Source organism: Melopsittacus undulatus, chromosome 14 (genome assembly GCF_012275295.1).
Source record: "Melopsittacus undulatus isolate bMelUnd1 chromosome 14, bMelUnd1.mat.Z, whole genome shotgun sequence".
In the NCBI taxonomy this organism is placed as follows: domain Eukaryota; kingdom Metazoa; phylum Chordata; class Aves; order Psittaciformes; family Psittaculidae; genus Melopsittacus; species Melopsittacus undulatus.
Window position 1 is genome coordinate 1,592,786 of NC_047540.1, and position 26,667 is coordinate 1,619,452.

At 55.3% G+C, this 26,667-nt stretch overlaps 1 protein-coding gene across 1 annotated transcript in view; it reads right to left on the reverse strand.

Moving 5' to 3' along the window:
* MACF1 (microtubule actin crosslinking factor 1) overlaps nt 1-26,667 on the reverse strand; it is a 131,369-nt gene that overhangs the window by 68,864 nt on the left and 35,838 nt on the right. Inside the window, exons 6-35 of the mRNA XM_034069104.1 lie at nt 21,940-22,106; nt 20,745-20,857; nt 20,552-20,658; nt 20,030-20,149; nt 19,829-19,924; nt 19,462-19,589; nt 19,282-19,375; nt 18,531-18,685; nt 18,090-18,366; nt 17,537-17,665; nt 17,201-17,278; nt 16,883-17,044; nt 16,276-16,380; nt 16,070-16,165; nt 15,631-15,756; nt 13,419-13,571; nt 12,807-12,961; nt 12,317-12,443; nt 11,758-11,941; nt 11,021-11,190; nt 10,596-10,774; nt 10,264-10,402; nt 9,615-9,808; nt 9,299-9,461; nt 8,929-9,012; nt 8,727-8,834; nt 7,781-7,879; nt 7,491-7,643; nt 7,310-7,398; nt 6,765-6,900 (exon numbers count right to left, since the gene is read on the reverse strand). Coding sequence (XP_033924995.1) covers nt 6,765-6,900; nt 7,310-7,398; nt 7,491-7,643; nt 7,781-7,879; nt 8,727-8,834; nt 8,929-9,012; nt 9,299-9,461; nt 9,615-9,808; nt 10,264-10,402; nt 10,596-10,774; nt 11,021-11,190; nt 11,758-11,941; nt 12,317-12,443; nt 12,807-12,961; nt 13,419-13,571; nt 15,631-15,756; nt 16,070-16,165; nt 16,276-16,380; nt 16,883-17,044; nt 17,201-17,278; nt 17,537-17,665; nt 18,090-18,366; nt 18,531-18,685; nt 19,282-19,375; nt 19,462-19,589; nt 19,829-19,924; nt 20,030-20,149; nt 20,552-20,658; nt 20,745-20,857; nt 21,940-22,106 — 4,086 coding nt within the window. The remainder of the gene's footprint in view (nt 1-6,764; nt 6,901-7,309; nt 7,399-7,490; nt 7,644-7,780; nt 7,880-8,726; nt 8,835-8,928; nt 9,013-9,298; nt 9,462-9,614; nt 9,809-10,263; nt 10,403-10,595; nt 10,775-11,020; nt 11,191-11,757; nt 11,942-12,316; nt 12,444-12,806; nt 12,962-13,418; nt 13,572-15,630; nt 15,757-16,069; nt 16,166-16,275; nt 16,381-16,882; nt 17,045-17,200; nt 17,279-17,536; nt 17,666-18,089; nt 18,367-18,530; nt 18,686-19,281; nt 19,376-19,461; nt 19,590-19,828; nt 19,925-20,029; nt 20,150-20,551; nt 20,659-20,744; nt 20,858-21,939; nt 22,107-26,667) is intronic.

Sequence of the window (26,667 nt, forward strand, 5' to 3'; positions counted from 1 at the left end):
GAGTCAGCTGGACCAGTCCTTGGGGATGGTGCATGAAACCATCCTCTGAAGCTTCTGGAGGCTTTGATTCCCCTTCTGTCGGTGTCACCAGGGGTCTCCCAGTGTCAGCAGTTGCACCACCAGGCACGCTGTAGCTCACGGGTTCAGGTTCAGGTTTGTGCTCAGCACCATCAGACTTCTTGGCAGCACTGGTAGCAAGGATGACATCTTCCTCTTTCGGAGATACCTTTTCCTGCCGTTCATCTACCCCACAGACCTCAGACCTGTATTTGTCATCGGATCCTTGAGCATCCTGAAGACTGGCAGCTACTTTCTGGCTAATCAGTCCTTTTTCAACAGCTTCCTTCAAAGTCAACCTTCTCCCACTGCTAACATCAACAATTCCCCCAGCCCTCATCTGGTTGGTGGCGATGAGCTTGGCCATGCCCTCATCCAGCAGCCCCTGCTCCACAGCAGCCCTCAGGGACAGCCTCTTGCTGACAGAGCCCTCCACAACCCCACCACCATCTGCCTGTGCCTGCAGCACCCGCAGCACAGGCACTGGGTCCAGCTTGCCCAGCCGCAGTGCTGCAGCACATGTCAGCCTCTGCCCTGTCACCTCATCCCGGATGGCTCGGAAGGGATGGACCTGCAGGTACCTCTGCCCAGATTCAATGTCGATTTGACACTTCTTGAGGAACTCCGAGTAGGGAACGACCATGCAGGTCTCGGGATCCACGATCCCTGCTTTCATCTCCGGGGATGACAGAGCCTTCTCCGCAACCGGCTGGGGCACCAAACCCTCCTGCACTGCCTGACACAGTGCCAGCCTATGGCCAGAAGCAGGGTCAAAGATGCTTCCACTCCCAGCTTGGATTTCTTGCACTTTCCTCTGGAAGTCTGGACTAACAAGCCCTAAGGATACTGCCTGGGGCAAAGACAACTTCTCCTTTGTGTCTGGGTGAACATAGTCCTGCAGACACACGCGTTCAGCTTTCCCAAGCTCCTCACACAGCTCTTCATCAATCAAACCGTGTTTCATGGCATCATGTACCGACAGCCTCATTCCAGACACGTGATGGATGATTCCTCCCTCAGCAATCTGCTTGGTCAAGAGCTGAAAAGCTTTTTCCTTTCTCAGGAGCCCTTTTTCAACAGACTGTGCAACAGTCAGAGGCTGCTTGGTTTTAGGATCCACAATCCCACTGGTCTCAGCCTGTAAGCTGATGAGCTTCTGCCTGGTCACCTCATCGGTACCTTTCCCTTTGGAAGCCTTCTCCAGCTTGACCAGCTCTTTCTGGCTTGTTGGCTCTATGAGGCCCAGATTTGAAGCCAAAGTGACTGATACTTTCTTGCCACGTTTCAAGTCAACAATCCCTCCAGTAACCACTTGTCCTTCCAAGATCCTCATTGCTGTTTCCTTGTCCAAAAGGCCAACGGCAGCAGCATCCTTGACAGAGTAGACAAAGTTATTGCCCGGGTCAAGAACACCACTTATTGCTTTGTCAGATGCAAGCACCTTCTGGAGAAGCCTCTCATCCATCAGACCTTCTTCAATGACATCCTCAGTGGTCAATGATTCACAGGTCTGAGGGTCAAAGAAGCCACTGAACATCTTCATCTTCTCCATGAGTTTCACAGCCGTGTGGCTGGGCACCACCCCACAGGAGACGGCTTCATTCAGAAGGAGAGTCTTGCCTGTCTGCTCATGGACTATGCCACCACTTTGGAGCTGTGTTAAGAGCATTTCCAAAGTGTCCTCTGCTTCCTGCTCTGCAGGGGCTGGCAGGGATGTTTCATCAACGCTCTCATCACCCAATGCTTCTTTCCCCTCTTCTTCTTCCACTTCCAATGTGCTTTCCATGTCTTTGCCTCGCCTCTCTGTTTGCTCCACCTCTCCAGTTTCAGGGAGCACAGTCTCCTCTCCTCCCAACACACCATTCTCAATCACTTCCTCGTGTAACATATAAATCTCTCCAACATCTTCAGCCTCTGGTTCAGGTTCCTCCTTACCCGGAGACCTCTCTGCCATGATTTCCAGTCTATCCCTATGTTCTGGAACACCTATCGATATACAGATCTCACTTTTCACAACAACTGCTGCCTTCTTCTGATCTTCAATACCTTCCACTCCATCTACTGCAGTAGACTTCAACTCTTCTTCCATCTCAATCATCATTTCTTCTGTTTCCCTGAATCCACTCCCGAGCTCACCAGGATGTCCTGGCATTGGTAATTCTCCATGGTGTTCATCCTTGCTTGCAGAATCTACTTCCTCTCTTCCAAACTCAGCATCAGTTTCACTCTTGACAGTAGCCTGTTTGGTATAAACCTGCTCATGCTCTTGCTCATGCTCCTCCACAAGCAGGACATCTTCTGCATCCTCCATCAGGAGGCTTTCAGGTCCCATCGCCACCTCCCCATTCTCCAAAGCAGTTGTGGATGGTAGGACCTCACCACTTTGCTCTTTTGAAGGAGCAAGTTGAAACTCGAGCTGCTGCAAAGCCAAACCATCACAAGGCTCACTTTCAAGAGCTGCATTTGCCTTTGTCTCCTCAAAGCCTTCACTGTCTTCCAACACGTATGCACAGGATCCGTTTTCTTGGGTTTGGATGAGGGCTTTAGTGAGATTGTTCAACTCTCCATCCACTAGGAGCAGCTTCTGGCCATCATGGATGTTGATGTAGCTGTGGGTCATCAAGTGGAACATCAGCTGGTCCTCGTCAGTCCTCAGCAGGGATTCACTTTGCTCTTTGTGATCTGTGGGACTCCTTGCAGCAGAGCTCTGGCCATGCCTGCTTCTTGGGGAGCCAGCAAGCTGCACGCTGGCCATGACATCAGGCATGACTGCTGACTCCAGCCTGCTCACCACATCCCTCTCCAAGATGCCATGCTCAACAGCTTTCTTCCAGGACAACACCTCAGTGGTTTCTGGTATAAATACACCCTTAATATGCTGCCTCTTGCTGAGAATCTTGTAAACCAACTCTGTGGACAGGATTCCTTGCTCCAAAGCATCCGCAACCGGGATGATCTCCCCCGTCTCTGGCCACAGAAGCCCCATGAAGGACCACAGGGATTCCAGGACCACCAATGCAACTCTTGGTGCTACCAACTCTCTCCTTACAGCTTCATCAATGGTCAGTCTCTCTCCCGTGATGGTATCGACGATGCCACCCGTCTGAAGCTGCCGGAGAAGAAGTGTACATGCCAAATCCTGGTCAATTAAACCATGCCTCACAGCCTCATCCACAGTCAGTCTGTGCCCCGTCCTGGGGTCCACAATGCCTCCAGCAAAGAGGTGGGCTTCCAGCAACCTGACCGTGACCTGCCTGTCTATCAGCCCCTCCTGGACCGCACGGAAGATGCTGACTTTCCTGCCTGAGCTCAAGCTGAGCATCCCACCCGCCAGCTGCTTGACTGGGAGCAGCCTCAGCCCCGTCTCTTGGTGGGTGATGCATCGGTGCATGAGCTCAAGCAGACTGACTTTCTCAGCAGTGTTGGGGTCAATCAAATCCTTGGCACACTCCAGGTGAGACACGAGCCTGGAGTAAAGCTCAGGGGGAAGGAGCCCTTCTTGCACTGTTGCCTCCATGCTGATTCTGCCCTGATGGGCTTTAAAGCCCCCAGTGATGAGCTCAGCTTCAAGAATCTTTAGCCCAATGCTCTCACTGATCCTCCCCTCTTCTATCGCAGCAACAACAGGCAGGAGCTGCCTCCCTTCACATCTGACTTCTTCCACCCGGCGGAGAGCATCCTTCAGTTCCTGCAGCACCTGGAATGTCCTGGGATCGATGAGGTTTCTTGCCAGACCTTCCTCCAAGGAGAGTTTCTCATTGGTCTCTGGAACAACTAAGTCAGATGTGATAACCTGGGCCTCCAAGAGGACAAGGCCAGTGTCCTGATCTATAAGACCTCTCTGCATGGCACCAAAGACAGGGAATATTTCTACGGTGCCAAGATCAATCACTCCTGCCACTGCTTCGCTGCCCTAGAACAGAAAGAGAAGGAAAAGAATTCAATCAAAATGGAGCATTTCAAGCATTTAGATTGCACGAGGGAAGTCTCAGCTTCAAAAAACAGAACCCAAAACCACCTAAACAGGCTAGAAAGCAAGTCCCAAAGGGTTTGAAATGCACCTCCAAAGGCACCACAGCACACAAATGGGTGCATTTGCCAGCTTGCACATTGCCAGCAAGTTTTAATGCTTATCTAGTCCATCACCCAGGGCAGCACTGAGATGCTTCCAACATCCACCAACAGGAACGCAGCAAAGCAGCAAGCAGCAAACCCCAGAGATGCTCCTAATGCTCCATGGAGAAACAGAGAGAAGGAGACCAACAAGCACACCAAAACTGCTCAACACCTCCACTTTAACAAGCAAAGACAGCACGAATCCCACTGTGTACTCATGGAGGAGAAAACCCCCCAAAGATGCCCACTCCAGGGCATGTAGGAATCTCTCCCACCATCGGCTCCTGCTGTGCTTTCAATCCTGCACTTCCCAAGCAGATCCCAAGTGCCAGGATGGCCGGGGAACCCCACAGCCCCTGTGCCATCGAGCAGCTCCACAGCCTCACAGACTGGCCATGCATCAGGGCAGGAGCGCTGCATGCAGGGCAGCTCACCAGCATGACCACCGGCCCTGCACCTCCACACAGCCAGGGCTAGGGGAGGACTGTGATACGTTGGAGGTCCCAGATGGGAACAGACCATTGACTTTGGTGTTTCTGGAGGGGCTTTTCCCTTCTTTCCAGTATCCCCACAGGTAGGGCAATATTGAAATGATAAAGAGCAGCAGCTCTTTGGACATTTGGGTTTCTCCCAGTGCCATTGGTTGGGTATAAGGCGACCCACTCTTTTTGTGAGGATCGGGAGGAAGTAATCAGGACTGTGGGATGAATTCCTTTTGCATCCCAAACACCCTCTGGTATCTCTGTTTCATCGGTGGGTCTAACACACCAGTGGCTGGGGGTGCTTTGATCTGTGGGGACACAGTGAACCTGCCAGAGAAACCCTAAGCTCTCCACCACCATCACCAGACTGTGACATGCACGTTCGGAGATGAACAAGCCATGGAAAGACAGAGAAGAGGAGAGAGAAAGAAAAGAGAGAAGATGGGAGGGAAGGGGGTAAAAGGCTTTTACTTACCCGAGTTGCAGGGTGTGCCTTGAGCAGTTAAAGACAGAGCCTTATGGAGCAGTTCAGCCGTGTCACACACAGTGTAAAGCTTGGTGTTAGCGTCCAGCATGCGACTGCTTTGTTTGCAAAAAGAACCCCCCACACAGGTCGTCCTCCTTCACCTTGTGTGTTTTGATTGTTTAAATCCCGGAGGGTTAGTTAAACTTGTAAGCAAGGATGTCAGTTAATCTCAAAACCAGTTGACATGAAACACAAACTGTACAGGACACATCATGCTCAATTTAGCGCGTTCTGCTTTGCACTCCCGTCTATTGTAACTTCTCTTTGACAGTTGGATGTTTCCAGCAAGCAAATGTTAAAGAGTTCCTCATGCTCCCTCTACAGTGAAGCAACTGCACCACATCAGAGCCGCAGGGATCATCCCATAGTGGGATCTATGGCAAAGCCCCATTGCCATCTCTCGCTTTGTTCCCTGGGCTTCGTGGAGAGCCCAACTGTTCCAGCCTGAGCCCCAACGTGTGCTGATGCTGTAAGGAAACAAGCCCTGGAGAAGGCTTTTGCTGTCAAGTCATTTTCCCACCCAGGAGGGAGGAAAAGGGAAAGGAAAAAGCATCCTTTCCACAGGCAGGCTGCTCCCAGCTGCTCTCTTGGCAGCAGCAGCATCAAAGCCACGATGGTTTAGCAGTGACTAGAGTCAGTTTGCTCACCACAAGCTTTCTGCTGCTGCCAGCACAAGGGCTAAAAGGCTTGCACCAGAAAGCATTTACTGCACTGACACACCTGAAATGTGTTATAAAGTCCAATCTGGAGAGAAACACTATGTTTAGGTGGAAGCTGGACAAGCAGATTTCAAAGGAGCAGCCTGTGAGCAGCTTGAACAGGGCTTCACTCACGGACCCAACAGCCAAACTCGGCGTTACGTGTCCAGATCTGGGTGGGCTGTTGCTTCAGAGTACAGGGAGCCAGCAAGCAAACACACAAATATACCATTGACACATGTATACACACTCACATAGCACAACATGTATATCTGAATGACTGGAGACAGCTCTTAACAGAGGCAAGTAAGGATGCGCTTCCAGCCCTCCCTACCCAGCAGCACACTGATGAGGACTGGTGGATGGGAACAGGGAATGGCTGCAGCTTGGGTTGTGAAGGTCTCCCAGGCCAGCTGAGGACCTCGTTCAATTGAGCATCTTTGTTCAAAGACAAACCTCACCAGAGCCTGAGATAGGTGAGACTGCAGAAAGGCACCTTCCTGCTCCCCTGCGCACAGGCAGTGAGGGGGAGCACTCTGTGGGCATCCTGCAGAGGACACACATCTGCTAAGGGGACCCTTTCCATCTGCACATTGCCCACCAAGCATGAACAAGCTGACCCTGGTGCACAGGGTCCATTGCAGAGGACAACTCTCCCATGCCCTGGAAGGCAGCAGGTAAACAGCTCCTCCTGCTTGGCCTCCAGGGATCACCCCAGCTTTGGATACTGCATGGATGGAAGAGAAGGGAGGGCAACCACGTGCACGTAAGAAAGCTGACAGTGACCGGTGGCCATGGGAAACACAACCAAGGAGAACCTTTTCACACGTTGAGGAGCAGCCTGTGTCCATGTGGCCACAGGACCCAGCAGGGAGCAGTCAGTACCTTGTGCTCTGCCTCCTGAGCCAGCTGGTTCTGGAGCTGCTGGAGCTGCTCTGTGGAGTCACTGCACAGCTCCTGGTAGGTCTCCTTCAAAGCACTGAGCTGAGCAGAAATCTGCTCCTTCTCCGGATGGGAAAGCCTGCAAAGGGAAAGGGAAACCTGTCCAGGAACCTGCTCCACAGAATTACTGTGCTCTCCTGGTGAAGGCAAAGACCAAACCCACCACGAGTGCTCCCTCCCCACTGCCTGGCTCAGCTAAAACCAGCACGGGTCAGTATGGTGAGCAAAGGATGCTACAATGAGTTGTAACACTCAAATTCCCAGGGCTGGGTCACTACTAAAGGAGATGAATATTGTCACAACAGCGTCAATGGGTGGCATATTTCATAGTTCTTGGTGCAGAGAAGAAAGAGACAACTGTCACATGCAGCACATCACTGTTTCTAATGGGACTCAGGCACTGGACCCCAGCCCACAGCCCCAGCAATAAGGGGTCCCATCACCCCCCAGTGCTCTCCCTCCCTGGCCCCTCCTCACACCACACTCACTTATGGCTGTGCTTTGCCAGGAAGATCTGTGAAGTTTTGATGGCCTCAGAGACCTGCTCCTTCTTTGCAGCCAGCTCCTCATTCAGGGCCTTTCAGATGCGGACACAAAAGGAAGATGCTTACTACAGCTGTGGAAGCAGAGCAGCAGTTAAACACTGTCTGCCTCCTGCCCCTGCTTTACCTGCTGCTCCGAGATGGACTTCTCGATGTCGCCCAGCTCCCTGCTCCCAGCAGCTGCCATCCTGCCTTGCACACTCTGCTTCAAGCCCACGGCCCAGCCCAGCAGCTCCTTCACCTTGTCCACATGCTCCTGCTTCTCCTCCTCTACTACTTTCTGCAAACAGAGGAAGGAAACCACGTCAAAGGGGTCCCAGACTCCCACAGGCTCTCAGGAGCAGCATCCGAGATGGAACCTCAACACGGAGCAGCACCCTTGGGGTGCTAGGAAATGAGCCTGTACAACACCCTTACCTCCTCCTCCTCCAGACGCCGGAGAGCATCACTGATGTACTTCACATGCTGTGTGGTTAATGTCACCAGAGCTGTGTAGCGAGTCCGTAAATCCATAAACTGTGAAGGGAGAGAGGGGGACAAGGGGTGATGGGTTGAAACTTAAACAGCAGAGGTTTAGATTAGATATAAGGAAGAAACTCTTTACTGTGAGGGTGCTGAGGCACTGGAATGGGTTGCCCAAGGAGGTTGTGAATGCTCCATCCCTGGCAGTGTTCAAGGCCAGGTTGGACAGAGCCTTGGGTGCCCTGGTTTAGTGTGAGGTGTCCCTGCCCATGGCAGGGGGGTTGGAACTGGATGATCCTAAGGTCCTTTCCAACCCTAACTATTCTATGATTCTATGATTCTAAATGAGGCACATCCGCCACAACCGGCAGATCCCCAGTGATGTAGTTTACAGGACAGAACCCGATGCACCACCTCTCACTTGGAAAGCCCCCAGACACTTCGCAGACCCAGCACAGCATCAGTGAAACACAGCAGGTCTGACAGGGAGAGCTGTGGCCTCATACAGCATCCTGCACAACACTGAGCAAAGGGGAGATGCTGGTCATGGACACTGGGATGCTCAGCTCTTACAGAGGACTACCAGGATCTTTACTATCCACACAGAGCAGACAGGACCTCAGGGCCCTAAAGGCCTCCCCCAAAGGATCCACACACAGGAATGCTGTGTGGTGCTCCTGTTATTTACCTCACAAGGCTGAGGGGCTGAGCTGGATTTGACCCAGGGATTCCCAGGAGTGTGGGGATGTCCTGCCTGGTGCTCAGAGCATCCCCTCTGGCTATGGGGAAGAGCAGCCAGGGTGGAAGCTGTACCCATGCCAGGGGTTGAGCAGAAAGGAGCTTGTTTCAGAGGCTGCTCAGTGTTGAGAACCCCCCCTCACAATCCCTCCCCTGCTCCTACCTCCTGTGTGATGGCATCCGAGGACGAGAGCATCCGTCGGCGCTTCATGGGCGACTTCTGCTGCGACTCCACGAATGCCCTGTAGGTCATGAGCTGCAGCTCATAGTCCTGCAAACACAACCAGGGTGCAGACATGGAGCATGGAGATGGAAATGCAGGACCGTTCCTGCCCAGCCAGCCTCATGCAGGAGGGACCATGTACCTTGACAGCAGCCGAGTACTGCTGGGAGAACTTCTGACACTGGTCCAGTTTGGCTTGATTATTCTCGATTTCTGCAGCCAAAGCCTTCATCAGAATTGAAGCAAAAGCAACTGTCAGGATGGCTGCTATGGGTGCTGAGCTCAGTTCCCATCCCCAGCCCTCCCCTTCTGGGTAAGGTCTAAACTCTTCCACTTGGATGCATGGCCTCATCTCCCCCTCAAGCTAAGCTGGGTTCCTCCATGTCCCACACCCCCAGCTCAGGCCTGCAGCCTCTTCCCCACCACACTCCATCATCTGAAGCTCACAGATGAGAAGGTTGGAGTGAAAGAGAAGTGATGCAGCCACAGCAGCAGCTGAGCTCCTTCCTCACCGTCTGCTGGCTGAGCTGCTCTGACAGCACCCGGCTGTCCTCCGCCTGGCCGGGCTTCATCAGCTCCTGCTGCACCGTGATCTCCTCGATCCACTGGATCAGGGCACTGTGGCACTGCCGGTAGTCACTCAGCACCTCCTGGATGCTCTCCAGCTCTGCGTGCCTGAGAGGACCAAGGCAAATAAGAGAGTGAAATGGCACCAGAGGCTATGGGAGATCCCAGCCACCGGTGGGAATCCCATCTGGAAACACAGGGCTGCTGACAAGCGTGATCCAAGCTCTCAGCTGGAGCACGGAAGCGGATCGGGAGGCTCACCGGGTCTCAACCTGGGCACAGACGCGTTGCCAGCGGTCCCAGAGCTGGGTCCCCTTCTCCTGGTAGCGCTCGAGGTCGATGCTGCGCTCCTGCCGCAGCCGGTAGAGCTGCTCACCCACCACCTTCGCCTTGGCCAGCTCCTCCTCCAGTGTGGAGAACACGGAGCCCTTGTCCTTCACCTCCCCAAGCCATTGCTGCAAACCAGAGAGAGGCAGCCCCGGGTCAATGCCATGGGAAGCAAAAGGCTCCTTAGGTCAGAGATGCCCTCCTGCACAGGGTGATTTGCCTGAGAAAGGGTTTATCCCTCCTTAACCTGCCATGGACAAGCTGAATATAGGAGGTATAAAACACAGGGGACCATGTTCCCAGCATGGAGCAGACAGATTGGTTCAGCCCCTGTCCTACAGCAACAGGAAACCCAAGATGCTCACATACACTCTATGGGAGAGAGAACAAGCTATAGCTGCTCCTTCACCTTTCCAAAGCAATAAGGGGTCACATAAACAGCACAAAATCCTCTTGGCAGCTATAGTGAGGCAAGAAAGGTGTCACAGAGTACAGACTGAGCAGGAACAGGGCAGAAGCCTGACAAATGTTAAAGCATTGGCTGCTCTCTGCCTGCCCATCCCAGAAGGCGACCAGTACCAACCTGTAAGGCTGCTCTGTGGGACTGGATAGCGGCCAGGTCAGCAGGCACTGCCTCCTCTTGGCTCAGCTTAACCTCATACCCTTTGACCAGAGATTCTGCTCCTTGGGTGTTACGAATAATAACATCAACCGTCTTCAACCTGCAAAGCAAACAGAGGCAGCACAATGACATCCAAAGTTCAGCAGAGATCCTCTTGGATCTGTCTGCAACATATGCCACAGAGGGATGGAGCCCAGTTACGCTCCAGTGCAAGGTGTGTTAAGAGGCTCATCTTTAGCAGAATTGGGTAGATTCAAGCAGGTATTTGGGAACAGAGGCATGTCCTGACTCACTTTTGCAGGTAGGTGGAAGACAGCCCCTGCATCTGGTCCATCTTGCTCACCACCAAGTCAAGCTCAGAACGGAGGTGGGGAGTGCTGGACCCTGCAGGTGCCTTGTTGAGGAAGCTGTAGCATCTCTCCGAAACAAAGCGCAGGTCTGACTGCAGCCGCTGCAGATCCTCCTGCATCCGCTATGGCAGGAACAGGAAGAACGTGAAAGGAATGCCCAAGAAGGGGGAGAAAAAGCAGGATTGCCCCGAGCAAAGGGGGTGATATGAAATGAAGCAACTGGAGAGGTTTCCTGCTACCTCCTGTGCAGCAGGATCCCCTCAATCCCTGCACAGTCACGCAGCCATCACCCTCACATCCCACCATAGAAGCTAAGCTGGTTTGGGCACATGCTGAAGACCAGTGGCCACCACCCTCCCAGGACTGACCTCCTGCTCCGCAATGCGGATGGTGTTGTCCTGGATGGTGTCAGCATCTGCTCGGGTGCTGCTGGGGGCCTGGATGCGGCTCACCAGCCGCTGCTCACACTCCTCCAGGTGCAGGCGGATGTTCTTCAGCTCCGACAGATACGTCCTGGCAACAGTCTCATCCTTGTCTTCTGCAAGTCACAGGCAAAGCAAATCAGCAGCTCCATCAACCCTGCCTGGTGCCTGCCTCACATGGGACCCGCCGGGAGCCCCGGAGCCGAATGCAGCATCACAGTGACACTGAGGCACCGGGTGTCTGCTCAGATGGAAAACAAGTGAACCAAATCATCTCTTTCAAATGCAGTCAAAAATGAGCCCAGCCACAGGGCACCAGGAGAAAGCTGCAGTCCCTGGTCTTAGTGGGATTCACAGCGTTGCTGTGTCACACGTGTCACCACCACATCTGTCTTCCTAAAGAGAAGAGCCCCTTGCTCAGAATGCATCCTCACAACTAAACCAGTCTCCAACAATATTAGGCCAATAGGAGCCAGCAGTTAAGCTGAAGCTGCAAAGTCAAATCCTCCCCACAAGAGCATCCCTGGACAAAGGCCCAGCACTTGAATGGATGGAGAACCACAGAGAGCAGCTGCTCACACCATCAACAAGCTAGCCCAGAAAGAAAACAAAGCCATCCCATCAATCCTGTGCTGATGAGTCCCCCCAGCTCCTGGTTAATCCATCAGCCCTTTGAAGCTCACCGTTCTCCATGGACTCCAGCAGCTGCCGGATGTGTTCCTTGGAAGACTCCACTTCCTCCTCCAGGCGCAGCCGGTCTGACACGGAGAAGAGCTCCGAGTCCCGGCTGTCCTGCAGGAAGTCCTCGTAGTGTGCCTGCAGGCTCCTCATGGCTTGTTGGCACTCCCCTTGCGCCAGGGACCGGAGCTGCACGTGGAAAAGCAGCACATGGAGCCCCTGGGAATGACCTGAGCCCATCCTGCTCAGCTCCATCGCCTGTGTTTGCCAAGTGAGGAGCTGTGTGCGGAGGAGAAGCTGAGCTCCACACCTCCCTCCATCCTTGCTCGCTCCCTAATGGAATGTTTCGCCCACAGTCTCTTATCCCTATCACAGTTCAGCAGCAAACTGCTGATGCTCTTTTCATTGGGAAAAAGCCACAACCATTTTGCACAGACCCCCTCCAGTTTTCCCACTGTTCAAACACCTTCGTCCCCCCCCAGCCTCACAGTCTCTGGTCTTCCCTTTCCCCTCAGGCTCATGAGGAAGCCTGGACAGTGACCGACACAGAAGCTCCTACTGTACCTTCTCCATGCTGAAGCTTTGCACCACGGCTATGTCCTTCCGCAGGTAGTTCCAGGAGATGAGGCTCTTTGTGTTCATGTGCAGCTGGTGCCAGAGAGCCATCACTTTCTGGTACAACTGTTCTATCCTGCCAGGGGAAGGAGCAGATCCATCAGCGCTGGATCTCTGCAGCACCTGTTAACCCACCAGCCATCGCTGCCAGCCAGCAGCCCACCAAGGCAACAAGCCCTGTTCCTGCTGTCCAGTGCCAGAGATCCCTGCAGAGATCCCTCATCCCATATCTTCATTTCCTCTAAGCTCCTATAGCAGCTGCTGCAATGGAGTTTGCAGCTGTATAACCATGAGGGATTCCTTCCTTTGCCCCAAACCAGCCACACCACCCATTCCTGTTCCTCCACCCCAGCTCCTCTCCCATTCCCACCCAGCTCTGCCCTCTCCCCATCTCCCTGCCATTGCACATCAGCCTCCCCCACAGCAGAGACCAAGTTACCTGTTGGCCATCTCAATGGCCTCTTTGTTGGGCGGGGGGATCAGGAAACACACAGAAGGCACCATGGCCTCATTCCCTGTGGGGCTGATCACCTTCCACTTGGTCCTCTGGGAATTGTCCTCCAGCACACACTCGTCATTCCTGCAGATGGTGATCTGCAGGGACACCAGCACCGTCAGAACCCAGCAGTGGGGCTGCACACACCTGCCCTTGCTGCCAGCTTCCATAAATACATATCCCTATATCATATATTTATGATATATACATCCCTGATGTATATATACATCATATCAGTGTATATATCACTGATATATACACATATCAATGCCAAGAGTGCACCAAGCTCATGTGTGGAGAGGAAGGGACAGGAGCTGGTTATCACCATGTGCCTATTTGGCCGAGGCTGATGAAGCCCATCCATGGGGAAAAAAGACTTTAGCTCCTGCCCAGAATAAACCTGAGACATGGAAATCTGCTCCAGGAAAAACAGGCCTGCAAATAGCTCCTGCTTCCCATTGACAGACACCATGGAGCTCATCCTAACCCATCCCACAGCATTGCTCCCCTGCCTCATCCCTGCCTCCCCTTTCCCCACCACCATCCAGCCCTCACCTCGATCTGCCGATAGTCACAAACAGCCTTGATGGGGATCGTGCTCCTCACGAGGTGCTCCGGGTTCCTGGGCCGCAGCTGAACGATGCTCTTGGAGCGTCCCACCAGGCTGGCCACGGAGCTCTTGGACTGGATGAGCTGCTCCTTCTCATCCTGCCAGAGACAAGGGTGACGGGAGGGTTGCTTGAGGCAGTGGGGAGAAGGTCCCACACAGGCATCCCAGCACCTCCCACCCCAACGCTGGCCTGGAGGAGCTATGCTGGGACCTCAGGGGCTGAAACACATCAGGAGGATCCTGCTGCCCTCTAACGGGGTGGGAAAAGGGGTCAGGAGATGGGATGGGGGAAAGGACTTCACGTCGGGGTGGGTCCTCTGGCTACCATTCCCCCTGCCCTCAAAGCCACATGCACACCTCCGGCTCTTTTGCTGCGAGGACAAGAATATGTTTTCTTTCAAAAGGGAAAGAAAGAGAACACAGCAGACACCACAATGAAGGTCCCAGGAGGTGTAAGGGGCTGTCCTTACAGGACAAGCTCCAGCCCAAAGCCGGCACATTCAGGTGTCTGGAGGAGAAACCACAGAAGCATGCTCCCTTTTCTAAAGCAAAGGATGAAGGCATGTGAAAACCAATGGCTGGAATGGGAATACAATGAATTACATGGACAAAACATCTGGGGAGAAGGGGCTAATGGTGGAGTGATCGCACAGGCCTCTGACTGGGGCAGAAACTTCCCAAGTGCAGGATGCTGGGTACTGATTCCCTGCTGGGACAACCCAGGGCACTGATGGCAAAGTCCCCGGAAGAGCCTCTGGCACCAGCAGAGACCTGTGGGGATCACTGCACTGGCAGCTGGTGTGATTAGTGGCAGCTCAGGCTGTTCTGGCTGCAGAGGTTTAGGAAGGATCCCAGGAACACGTTCTCCTTCATGCTTGGTATTCCCGGGGCTGGTTAGTTGCTACCAACAGTGAAGGATAACTTAATGGCAAAAATAACGAAAAAGGGGAAAAGAAAAGAATAAATGATTAAATAAACTACCTGTGCCTGTCCCAGGGAGCATGATTGGAAGAAATACAACTTTAACTTATCAGGTAAGAAAGAGGAATAGAGCTGAGCCCTGCGGTCGTAGCCACACTCCGGCTGCCCGGATGAGCCTTTCCCACCCCAGCCAGTGCCCACTGGACTCCTGGAACTGCAGAGCTCACCAATACAGACACCAGGAGCTCTGTGCCCTGGTAGTGCTGGAGAACAGAGCAGGACAACCCCGAGGCTGGGACAGAGAGGCTGGGAGCCCCAGGAGAGAAGAGGGTGAGTCCTAGCCCAGCTGATGAACCCAGGGCATCCCCATTGCCTGGAGATCAGTGCTGTGCACCAAGAGCAAAGCCAAAGCAGCCACCTGCCTCCACACCCTCACATGGCACCTCCTGGCCCTTCCAGTTCAGTGGTTGCCCACAGCCCAAATCCTCTGTCCCTGCTTTCAAACCCCATCTGATGCTTTGTGCCTTGCGTTCTGGTTTTCGGTTGTGGTTCTTTCAGGCCAATTCGGACGAGGACATCACAACATGATCATGGTCATCCCCTCTCTGCTACGCTGCAGCTAAGCCAGGGCACATGTCTGGAGCTCAGCACTGCTCCCATCCCCATGCTGGGCTGCCCTGGCTCTGCCCCCAGCGGCACAGCACTGTGGATTAACATGGGATTTAGTCTGGATGAAGAGCAGGCATTTCTCTGCATCCTAGCGAGCACCAGCTCAAAGGCAGAAACTGGGGCATCCTACAGGCTCTGCGCCTCCCTTGGTAGAACCCAACTGGCTCCATGCTGACCAGGATGGACACCAATGGGAAGAACTAGCTCACATGTTAAGCTTGGAGCTTGCACAGGCAGCATGTGCTGCCTGCTCTTCACCCCAAAGCTGCAGTGACCCATTGGCTGTTGTAACTGAGATCCAGCTACCATCAGCAGCATTAAATCCACACAGGGATGCACGATGTGCACTCCATGGCCACGTACAAACACGTGCAGCAGCTCCAATGAGAAGCAGAACATTGACCAAGATGGAGAAGCAAACCACATTACATGAACCTGCATTGCTGTGGGAATAAAAGGAGCCCAGTTTTCCCTGGGAAGCAAGAGGTGCCCCAAGCTACACTGCGGGACCGGAGCAAGAAGGTCACCCATTGCCCACCCAGGGGGGTGGGAGGGTGGAGAACCCACCATGGAGTCCTGCAGCAGGTCCTCCAGCCGCGTCAGGCTCGTGTTATGGTCACAGGAATACTTCCTTTTGATGGAGTCCTGCAGGTTGCGCAGGTAGGTCTCCAGCTCCCGAGCATCACTGAAGAACTGCAGAGACAATGAGGGTCACAGACACCTGCCCAAGCACACTGCAGACCCAGCCCCAGCACCTCAACCAGCAACTCCCAATGCTATCCTGGTCTTAAGGCTGTGAGCATCCCACATGGATGGCCAGAACTACACGGAAGCCCTAGTGAGACATCCCCAGAGGGCAGCTAAGGGGAATGAGATGATTCAGGAGCAAGCAGACCCCATGAGCACCACAAATCCCTCCTTCCCTCACCCCCAGAGCGAGCAGCAGCATATGAAGTTCATGCAGTGGATGGGGACCAAGGGAATTCCGTCTGTTCCTCCCAAGTACCTGGAAATAGGCAGTGTTCTCCTTCACGTGCTGCTCCACGCACAAGCAGAGCTGCTTAATCCACTGCCACTGGGTCTGCACAGCAGCGCTGTAGGCCTGGGAAGCATGGACCAGAGATGACATAGCAGGGGGTTGGAACCGGATGACCTTTAAAGTCCCTTCCAACCCAAACCATTCCATGATTCCATGGTTTGCTGCCTGCTCACCTCTACAGTTTGCTTGGCCGGGTGGTTCTCCAGGGATAACAGCTCTGCTGTGTCTTGGAGGGAGCGGAAGATGTCCTGCTTCTCATCCAGCTCTGTCATCAGCTCCTGCATGGAGGACACAAGCAAAGTGCAAACCTCAGCTGTGGGGAGCTGCCTCACTCAGACCGGGTCCAGTTAACACAGCACACAAGCACCACAACCAGTTCCCCCCAGGATGCCTCCTGGGTACCAAACACACAAGGCAGATATAACACAGGTACTGGAAACCTGCCCAGGAGCCACTTCAGTCCCAGACGGTGCAATTGTGGAGACAGCAATTTATTTATACTGCTTTAAAGAGGAATCAATATCCCTTTTCTTCCTATCCACTAGTTAAAGATGCCTTTAATTCCACATGGTGCCAAAACATCATCTTTTGATGCCTTTTCCATTGAAACTCCATTGAATACATAATTTCATCACCTGCACTCCTGAGCTACAAGCTCAATGACTTTAGAGGGAACATCCCAACCTCTGGGGACTTCAGGTCTGTTAGGAGCTGAAGGACCCACAGCAGGTCAATAGCAGCAGCAGAGCCCAGAGAGCACCCATCCCACCACCTGCTCACCGAGAAGTAGTTCTTCTTGGCTGCAATGTTGGTGTTGCTGTCACTCCAGTCGTAGGCCAGCTCCTCCTCCTCCTTCTCATTGAGCCAAATGAGCTCAGCCGTGGCCCGGGACACAAACCCATGCAGGCTCTGGAGGTGCCTTAGTCGTGAGCCTGAGGTCTCCTGCACACAATGAAGGGTGATTTCTCCCCCTTGCTCCACAGTGGATGGTTTCTTCCCCCCTCCCCAGCCTCGGAGCAGGGATGCTCAGGAGCAGGGCAGCAAGGATGGACCCTGTGCTCCCCGGGCAGTACCAGAGCCCCCTTGGACCCCACTCACCATCAGCTTGCAGTACTGTGTCTCCAGCTTGCCAAGCGTCTCTGTGTAGCTGGCACGGAAGTTCTGGGACATTTTACCCTGAAGGATGAAAAATGCTCCTGTTATAACACAGAAGAGCATCACCTGAAACCCACCTCCAAATCTCCCTCCCTGGCTCTCTGCGAGCGAGAGGAGGTGGAAGGATGGCTCAGGGCTGCAGCTCCTTGCACCAGCTCCATCAGTGCAGAAGCTCCATCCTTAACCAACGCTTTTACCCACAAGAACCCATCCTGATGCCCTCACCTTCCCCACATGAGTTGTGCCATGCACTGCATCACCCAGCCCGTGCCACTGTACCTCATACATCCTGGCCTCCTTTACGCTGGAGCCCAGGTCCTCCACGCTGCTATGGATGTGCCGCTGGGTCTCCAGCTGGGTTTCCACACTTGGCAGGTCAGTTCCCCACTCTGCTCGCTCCAGTCTCATCTGAAACAGGCCAAGGGGTTCAGGTCAGCTCTCCTCATCTGCAGGAGCATCTCTCATAGGACACGAGGGCAAGAAAACCTTCCAGGTCACTCAAGATGGAACAAACATCACACCAGTGCTAAGCCAGTGCTCCACCACTGATTGCTGGGGCAGCCTGCACAAGCTTCACACCCACTTAAGACCAAAAGGACTGACTGCATCAGTACAGATTTGCTTCCAGCTTCAAAAGGACCTTCTGATACCCACTGATCAGAGGGGCCACAACAGAGAGAACCCAACACAAGACAAACGTGTTGGTGCTTCCCTGAAACCCTGAGCCACCAAAGCAATTATCCACAGATAAAGCAGGATAAAGCCCAGAGCAGGTTTCTACCTCCCCACATCAGTGTGAGTGGGTGACGTGCCCCAGATAGGCAGCACTCACCTGCATCTCCTCCACCCAGGCCAGCAGCTCGTACACGAACCGGAGGCTGCCTTCATCTTCAGAAGAGGAGATGGCCACCAGCTCTGTCCTGGTCATGGGCTTCCGGAACCAGGAGGCAGAGGAGGTGTGAAGCCCTTTGGTCAGGGATTCCCCCTTCAAGTGCGTTGTGCTCAGTGTGGAAGTGGACACCAGCTCCAGGGTGGAGAAGTGACCTTTCCTGTACAGGTTAGTGCATTCCAGCCTCAGCGTCACCAGTTCATCCTGCAGCCGCATGATCCTGGAGGAGCAAGGCCTGGGTTAGGATATGCATACACGCTTCTTCCCTTTCCCCACAGCAGAGCAGAGGAGCATCATCCATCAGAGAAGCATCAACCATCCCCATGCATCAACCTCTGACCATGCTCCTCCATCCACAGACCATTCCAACAGAGCCCGTCTCACCTGAACACCAGCTCCTCCAGCTGGTAGTAATTCTCATCCCGAAGGATCTGCACATCCACCTGGAGCTGGCGGATGAGCCCCTCACACTCCTGCAGGTACATGACCACGTCGTGCTCGTACTGCACCGGCTGCCCCGACTCCAGGTGAGCAGCATCCTGCATGGAGAGAGGAGACTGAGGACAAGTGGGCACAGAGACAGGACAGGAGCCCAGCATCATCTTCAAACCACAAGAGACCTTTTGGTCCCTACACTTGACTTGAGCAGAAGAACATGAGTTCATCATTCACACCACCCCCAGGATGTCCCCTTTAGAAAAGCTCCTGCAGATAAACTGAAAGCCTCTAATGACAGATGGGCTCCCGTGGTTAGTCCCATGGACAGTCACTCAAATCATCTCATTTCTTGCTTGGGCTTAACTATTTTTAGCTCCCAACCCTCACATCTTGTTCTCCCAGCACAAAACACCCTCCCCAGATACCTGCTCCCTATGCAGGTGGCTGCAGCCTGCACCTGAGCCCTTTCTGCCCAAGGACTTTGGGTCCTTTTCAGACAAATAAAGCAGATTTGGGGGTTTTAGACCCAACAACACAACAAACTGTCCCCAGGGTCCTTGTGTGATCACCAGCTATCCACCACCCCCCGCACTGTCCGAACAGATAGGAAAGGTGTCCTGGAGAGCCAACGACCCCACACAGAAGGGAGAGGAAGAGGCAGGAGCATCAGGAAGGGTGGGAATACCCCCTCACTCACAGCCTGCAGCGTGTTCTTTGCCAGAGTGAGCTTCTCCTCACAGCTCAAAGCACCATTCTGGATTTTGTTAGCGATTTGTAGCAGCAGTTCCAGCCTGTGATGACAGAGGGGAGCAGAATGAGACAGGGGCTTTGGGCCATCCCCCCCAAGCAGGGGAGCAGGGGACAGCCCCACACCGACCTCTCCACCGCTGGCCGCAGCAGCTTCTCACGCTCCAGCATCTCTATGATAAGCTTGCCCCACTCCTCCTCCACGTCGTTGGGGTGGTAGCCCTGAGGCAGCTTGATGCGTCCAAACTCGATCCATACCTGGGGAAAACACCAACAGAATGGCATCTCCTTCCCTCCTCCTCCAGCTGGCTACAGACCACAGCAAGGAAAGCAGGGCTGGAAGGCAGCAGCATCACTCCTGCAGTGCTGCCTGCTGCATCCTTCACCCTGAAGGTTATTTCCACTTCTCCCTTCCCAAATAAACCTGTACTGAGCACACTTGCTCAAACCACAACACTCCCACCTACAAGCCTCTGGGTAGCCATGATGCTGCTCACCTCTAGTAGTTTGTAGAGCTCCTCTATCCTTCCTTTTTCCTGCTCTTTCGCTGGGATTTCAGTTTCTTTGAAGTGTATGTACTGGTTATAAAGTGCCTGGGATGAGAAAAGCTCATCAGAAACCACTGTGGGGAATGAGACCACCCAGCTCTCAATGCTGAGCACACAGGACACTGCGGATTGACCTCATCCAGGACCTACCTTTAGCTCTACAGGGTTCTGGGGGAAGGATTTATCTGACATGAGTATCGTGTGCTGCTTGATCCAGGAGACAAGGGACTCCACACGGGTCTGGTACTCCAGCCACCTTGAGTCCACCTCCTGCGGGGTGAGATGGCCCTTGCAGAGCACTGCCATGGGCAGGTCTGCATGGGGAGAGAACTGAGGTGCCATGGTCACACCTAAGGGATGCATCATTTGCCTGTGCCTCCCTCCTGTGATGCCATCTCAGGTATAGGAAGGAGGAAGATGCTCCTCGTGAGCTGCTCCCTGGAAGCCAAGTTCTGCTTTCCCATGAGCTCAAGCCCATGCAGAACCCACAGAACACCACAGCTCTACAGGCACATCAGCAGCTCACAGGCAGACACATTAACAGGGAAGCTCCTTCCTCCGCCTGAATCTCTTCCACCCATCAACCATCTGCTACAGTGGACAGGGAACCTCCAAACCCTCCCCACACCAACCAGCTGCCTCCCCCACCACTGCCCCAGCATCCCAACTCACGATAGCGCTGATCCCTTCTCCTCCTTCGGGGACTTTGGGAAAGGCATCATAGATTGAAGACACATAAGTTATCACGGACTTCTCATCCGGAGAGGGCACGTCCACATCTGACAAGGGGGAAGGAGAAAGGCAGTGAGGAATGGGAGCAGGCAGAGGTCAGCATCACCCCACTGATACCACCCTGGTCACCCACCTTCAGCGTCCAGCAGCCTGGTGACCCCCAGCCTCTCTGCAATCTCAAAGGCCTGCTCCAGGTTCTCCCGGTTACTCTGGATCTGCACCCGCTCCATGTCCACCAGATCTGGCCTGCAGACACACAGCACAGCCACAGTGTTGGCAAACAGCACAAAGGTGCCCAGGATGGAGCATCCTGCATGGGCTCCACTGCCCAGGCAGCTCCCAAGGGCTCCTCTCCTGGGCTGGTCTCTCTCCAAGGTAACCTGGGAGCACATCCCCAGCTCATCCCCTTTGGGAAGGGGATGTTCAGGCTGTGAAGGAAACACTCTTGTGCTCCTCTGGGACCTGCCCCTTTCTGCTCTGTACCCAGTGTGGTGACTGGGACTGGACACAGGTGCCTGAACAGCCCCAAAGCAGGTGGTGAAACCTCTCCAGAGGACATGGGCAGAGCAGAGGGGATGCAGCAGGCACAGGTGCTGCCAGCCCTGCACCAGCAAACCCCAGCACAAATAAACCTCAAATGGGCAATGGAGGAGCCAGGAAAGTCCCAGCCTCTGAATGCCATGAGCGTGCTGCCCATCATGTGCCCATCTCCTGCCTGCAGAATCTTGCTGCATCCCTCCCTGTTAAACCCTGCCTGCTCCTCCCAGCCACAAGCAAACCCAGAGCAGCACAGGGCAGGGCTATTTCCAGCTCCCAGGAGATGCCTCCTCCCAGGGCTTTGCTATTCTCCTGCAGGCTCCAAGGCCAAGTGCCCTTGACAAAGCAGCCGGGGCAGAAGCCGGCCCTGCTGGCCCCAGCGCTGCCCCCCTGCCCATGCAGAAGGGGCACTGTCCCTAAAGGAACTGTGAGAGGTTTATCTGCAGCTGGGGAGAGCTCCGAGACCCTGGGATGACAGCGTGGATGGAAGTGTTGCTATTCGTGGAGAGCAGGAAGGGCAGCACTGACACGTCAAACACTGCAGCACTCCCAGTCTAAAAGCTTTTCTTGCCTCTCTCCCCAACCTCAAAGTGCTTTTTCTTGCAGCCTCATGTGCTGTGGCTCTTCCCCAGCATCCACCACCAGATGATTTCCAGGTAAAAGAGACAAAAGCCTCACCTACATTTCCATGCCCTCCAGACCATCACTGCCTGCACCGGTGGGCAGGGACCCCTACAAGGTCCTCAGCCCTTCCTCCCACCCAGACGATGCTCTCCACCGCTCCTGCCTACCTGTATCTGTGGATGAGCGCGTTGAACATCTTCCCATCGCTCCAGCAGGATGAGAAGTTGGTGCATTTCACCCCGATGTAACCTGCAGTCACCTTCTGTGTCCACAGAAGCAGCTTCTCCTTGGCTGACATATCCCCCGACTCACCACTGATGTAGATGTCAGAGATCTGCAAGGAAGCAGCAGCCACGGGTGATGCAGGAGCAGGAAAAGGCCCCACCAGCACCACTGGTTCCTGTGAACTCACCTGAGACCTGGCAGCTCATGCACCCACTCCACTGCCAGCTCCTGCCCAGCACCCTGGGATACCCATGGTCACAGCCCCATCCAGCAGCACCCAAGGAAGGACCAACCAACACCATCCCTCATCAGGGCTGCCAACACGATGGGGGATGCTCCACCCAGAGCATCATGTTGTAAAGATACCAACTTAAGGAGCAGGAAACAGCGTTTGGAGGTGCTGTATGAGAGGACAGAGGTCCCTCCGTGACCTCCAGCTTGGAGCTGCTTGCAGCAGGGCCATCAGCTCCATCCCATGGGGAAAGGGAAGGATGGGGAGGAGGCTGTTGCATCCCCACTCTGCCTTGTGGTGCCTGGAGAGGCAGCACAGGGGTGCTGGTGACGGGGGTGCTGGTGATGGGGGTGCTGGTGATGGGGGTGCTGGTGACAGGGGTGCTGGTGATGGGGGTGCTGGTGACAGGGGTGCTGTCACCCACCTCCCTAACAAGAGACCAATGGTCACAGACCCCTCTTAGCCAGACGCCCAGATCCCAGACTTGCACGTGACAGAACACACGTGTCTCCACATTCCTGCATATTCCTGCCTGGCACAGCTTCCTCCTCACCCAGTCCCCCCCCAGCTCCCCAATTAGTACAATTACTCCCCTTAATGAAGGGGCAGACAAAGGGGAGGGCGGGAGCTGCTTGGATATTCCAGGGTGGAAAAGCAGCGCTCAGTGGGTTCCTCCTCCTGGCACTGCAGGGAGAGGGGTACCCGGACCCAGCCCTACCGACCCCCCCAGCACCACAGCCGGATGGGTGCTGGTACTGCTCAGGCCCCGGCTGCTGGAGATCCCTGTGCAGGCAGGTCCTGCAGGATCGGGAAGCAGGAGGATGTGTAATTGGTATGCTGCTGCTCGCTGCTCATCACACACAAAACTGCTCTTTGTCAGCCGCTGCCACACCAACGGCGCTGCCTTTAACTCCTCCAGCCCCGTGCCTGCGCTTCCTTAGGGATGCCAGGACCCGGCAGCACAGCCAGAATGGATCTAGCGTAGGTGAGCAGCAGAATGGGACCCTCCACGTGTGCAGGCAGCAGGGATGGACCCACAAACCTTCACCTGCGCAGCACCCCCGTATTGATAACCCAGCGACTCCTAATGAAGAGCAGAATGAAACCTGTGAACCCATCAGCTCTGCCCCACCTGAGCTCCCCAGTGCCCCTCAGGACACTCACAGCACCCAGCCAGGATAAATCCTCTATTCTCAACTATTCCCACAGCATTGGGCTTCTCCAATCGCTGAGCCCTTCCCTGAGGGCATCCTTGCAGGAAACCCTCCTAGAGACAGAGACGTGCATACAGAGGTGCAGGATGCAGCACCAGCTCCACCCTCCTTTCTTCACATGTCTGTGTCAGGACAAAGATTTAGGGAGGCACCAGCAAGAATTGGGAGTGGAAACTCACAGGACCTGGGCTCAGGCTCTTCCAAACCCTTCCAGCATCAGCCTCACCAACCAAGCAACCGGTGGCAGGATGCTGAAGGCCAAGGGGTGACACCAGCCCCAACCCAGCACAGGTATCGGGGCCACAGCCCCTTTCCTGCCTTTCCAATCACACACTTCTGGGGTGAACAGAGCTTGGCCAAACCCAAGAGCACCTTCAGCCTACTCTGCCTCCCCTAAACAGAGACCTCCAAACAGCAACAATGGGCTCCAACACAGCATCATCCCCTCCTCTTCCTCTTGAGATCCTGCTCCTGGTAGCTTAGTGCAGGCAGCAGGATGGGGATACCCCAAACTCACACCCGACCCAGCAGCCCCGAGGGCATATGAACCAACACAGCCCTGAGAGCCTCCATGACCACTGGCAGCACACAGGGGCTCCGGTGAGCGCAGCTCTTTGACCACCCATACTGGGAACACAGGACGGGATGGGTGGATCCCTGGGAAATGCTTCCCAATGGAGATGCTCAGAAGGAAAAAGGCTTCGGGATCTTTCTGCACCACCATGCTCAGCACGAGGTTGCACCTTGCCAAGACGACCGCCCCAGGAGCCACCAGGATGTGGGCTCCCCTGACCCAGCTCCCCCCACCCCAGTGCAAGAGGCGGGTGAGGGCACACGCAGGCACTGACCATTCCTCCGGCTGGCCCCGAGCTCCCCCTCCAAGCCTGGCCCTTCCCAAGCCTGTGGCCACCTTCAGAGGGAGCTGCTGTGGTCCCACCAGCTCCAGTGTGTGTGGCCGGGTCGCTGCTGTACCCCGAGGAGCTCCGGGCTGCCCCCCCACTGAAGGAGGATGGGCTGCGGGATGCCGGTGGTCCATGCCCATCTCCATCCCCGGCCTGGGATGATGGCAGCCCTGAGGTTCTCTCCGTGCTGGGGTTTTCTGGCTGATCCACCATGGGGGACGGTGTCGACAGCTCCGAAACGGTGCCCGGCTCTGCTGCGGAAGAGCAGGTCCACACAGTGCTGGAGCCACGGTCATTGCTGCCTCCTTTCCCCCAGGCATCCAGGCTGCTGCTGGCTCCCAGCTCCTTGCTCTTCGCTGGCTCCTCAGCACCGGTGGGGGACAGGAGCCCCCCGGGGTGGCCATTGGGGCGCAGGGGCAGCAGCACAGCCCTGCAGCTCCCTGCACTGCTCCTCTGCAGCTCAACCAGGCGGCTCACAGCCCTCTCGCAGCCCTCCTCAGCCGGGTTGTCCAGCAAGCGAGCGATGACGGTGGTGCCTTCATCCCCAGCAGCATCCTCGCCCGGCTGCCGCGGCTCCGGCACCAGCTGAACCTTCTGCAGCTCGCCCTGGAACCGCTGCTTCACCTGCACCAGCAGCCCGGGGTGCAGAGCTGCTGCCTTGGGGTCCCCGCAGCCATCGGGCTCCTCTCCTCCCTCCCGAGGGGCTGCCTTCGGCTCCAGCACATCCTCATCCTCACGCAGCTCCGGGGCTGGGGCTTCCTGCTGTGGGGCTGCCTCCGGCATCGCTCTCCTCTTCCCCCTCCGCCTCCGTTTGAAGCGGACCCGTTTTTTAGGAGACAGGGGAGCCTTTCCCATTGCTTTTTCCTTCGGCTCTTTAACGCAGCCCAGAGAATTCCCCATCTCCTCCTCCTCCTCCTCCTCCCCGGCACTGCCGCAGCTGAGCGAGTCGCCGGCTCCCCAATGGCTCCCGAATGGGGCTTCATGGGCTCCAAGGGGTGCCGTGCTCCGAGCCGAGGGGTGCCCGTGCCCGGCGCTCCCCCCCGCCGCTCCAGACAGCCATCTTACAGCCTGCGCTGCCAGCACACACATTCAAAGCATCTCACTGCAGTTCAGAAATCACTTGACCTAAAAGCAGAGGGAGCCGGGATTGGCTGCAGCTCCTGCTCTCCAAACATGAGGTAATGGGAGCACGGCCCTCGCCAACACAAACAGGGAGCAGGAATCCGGCAGCGGAGAGGGGAGGAGGGTGGGAACGGGAGGATAAACCCCACAGAACGAAGGGAAGGTTGGTAAAGGTAGGATAAAGGAAGGGGTGGGAAAGAAACGGGGTGGGGGGAGCAGGGAGGAGTCAGAGCGGCTCTGCACGCACGCCACTGGGAATGCGCCGGCTCCATAGGGATGCTCATGGCCAATTCGGGAGGTTTGCTCCTTAAATCTTAATGCTGAGAGCCCCGAGAGCTCTCATGTGGGCTCCTGTGCCCATCCTCCTGCCGGGAGCACCCGGCTCAGGGCATGGAGCACAAGGCACTCAGGGACCTGGCATCAGGGAGACGCAGTCTGGGCTCCCAACCGGTACCAGCGACCCCCAAACCAGTCCAACCCCTTCTGAGGGCAGGGTTTGATCATTCCAGCTCTCACCAGCTCAGAGGGATGGACCAGAGCAGGGCAACATGCACCAAGAGCAGAGATGAGATGGAAAATGGGGAAAGGGGAGGCATAAAATGGGGATACAGAACTCAGCCCCAGCAAGCAGGGCTGGGAGGGGGGAAAAACACCATGAGAAGCAACCCAGGAGATGACCAAGGCAGGCAGGGACCCCATGAGAGCTCCCAGGGTCATCCACACCTTCACTGCTCCAGCTCCCTGCTCCACACTGACTCCAGCCCTTCCCAAACCTCTCCCAGCCACCTGCCCCCAGGCAATGGTACTGGGACACAGGAGATTAAGAGGTTCACAATGGAGCCACAACCCCAGAAACAATCCCATAAGCCCAGCTTGGAGAGGATGTGCAGGTTCATGGCACCCGCCCAGCTCCCCATGGGACCCTTGTCACCCACCCTGTGCCCCATGTCAGGGTGGCACCATCCCCTCCCATCTGGGCATGGAGGGCACCCAGCACCTCCTGATCTGCCCTCGCTGGTCTCCTGCAGCAGAGGATGCACCAGGGCCGGACCAACCCAAAGATGAGGACCACGGGCATGGGATGCCACCAGCCAAGGTCCCACCAGACAACAGCAACTGCTCAGCATCCAGATCCTGCTCGATTCTTGCTGCTTCCATGGGCAAACCACCAGCCAAGTGCCTCACCAGCAGCCTCACACC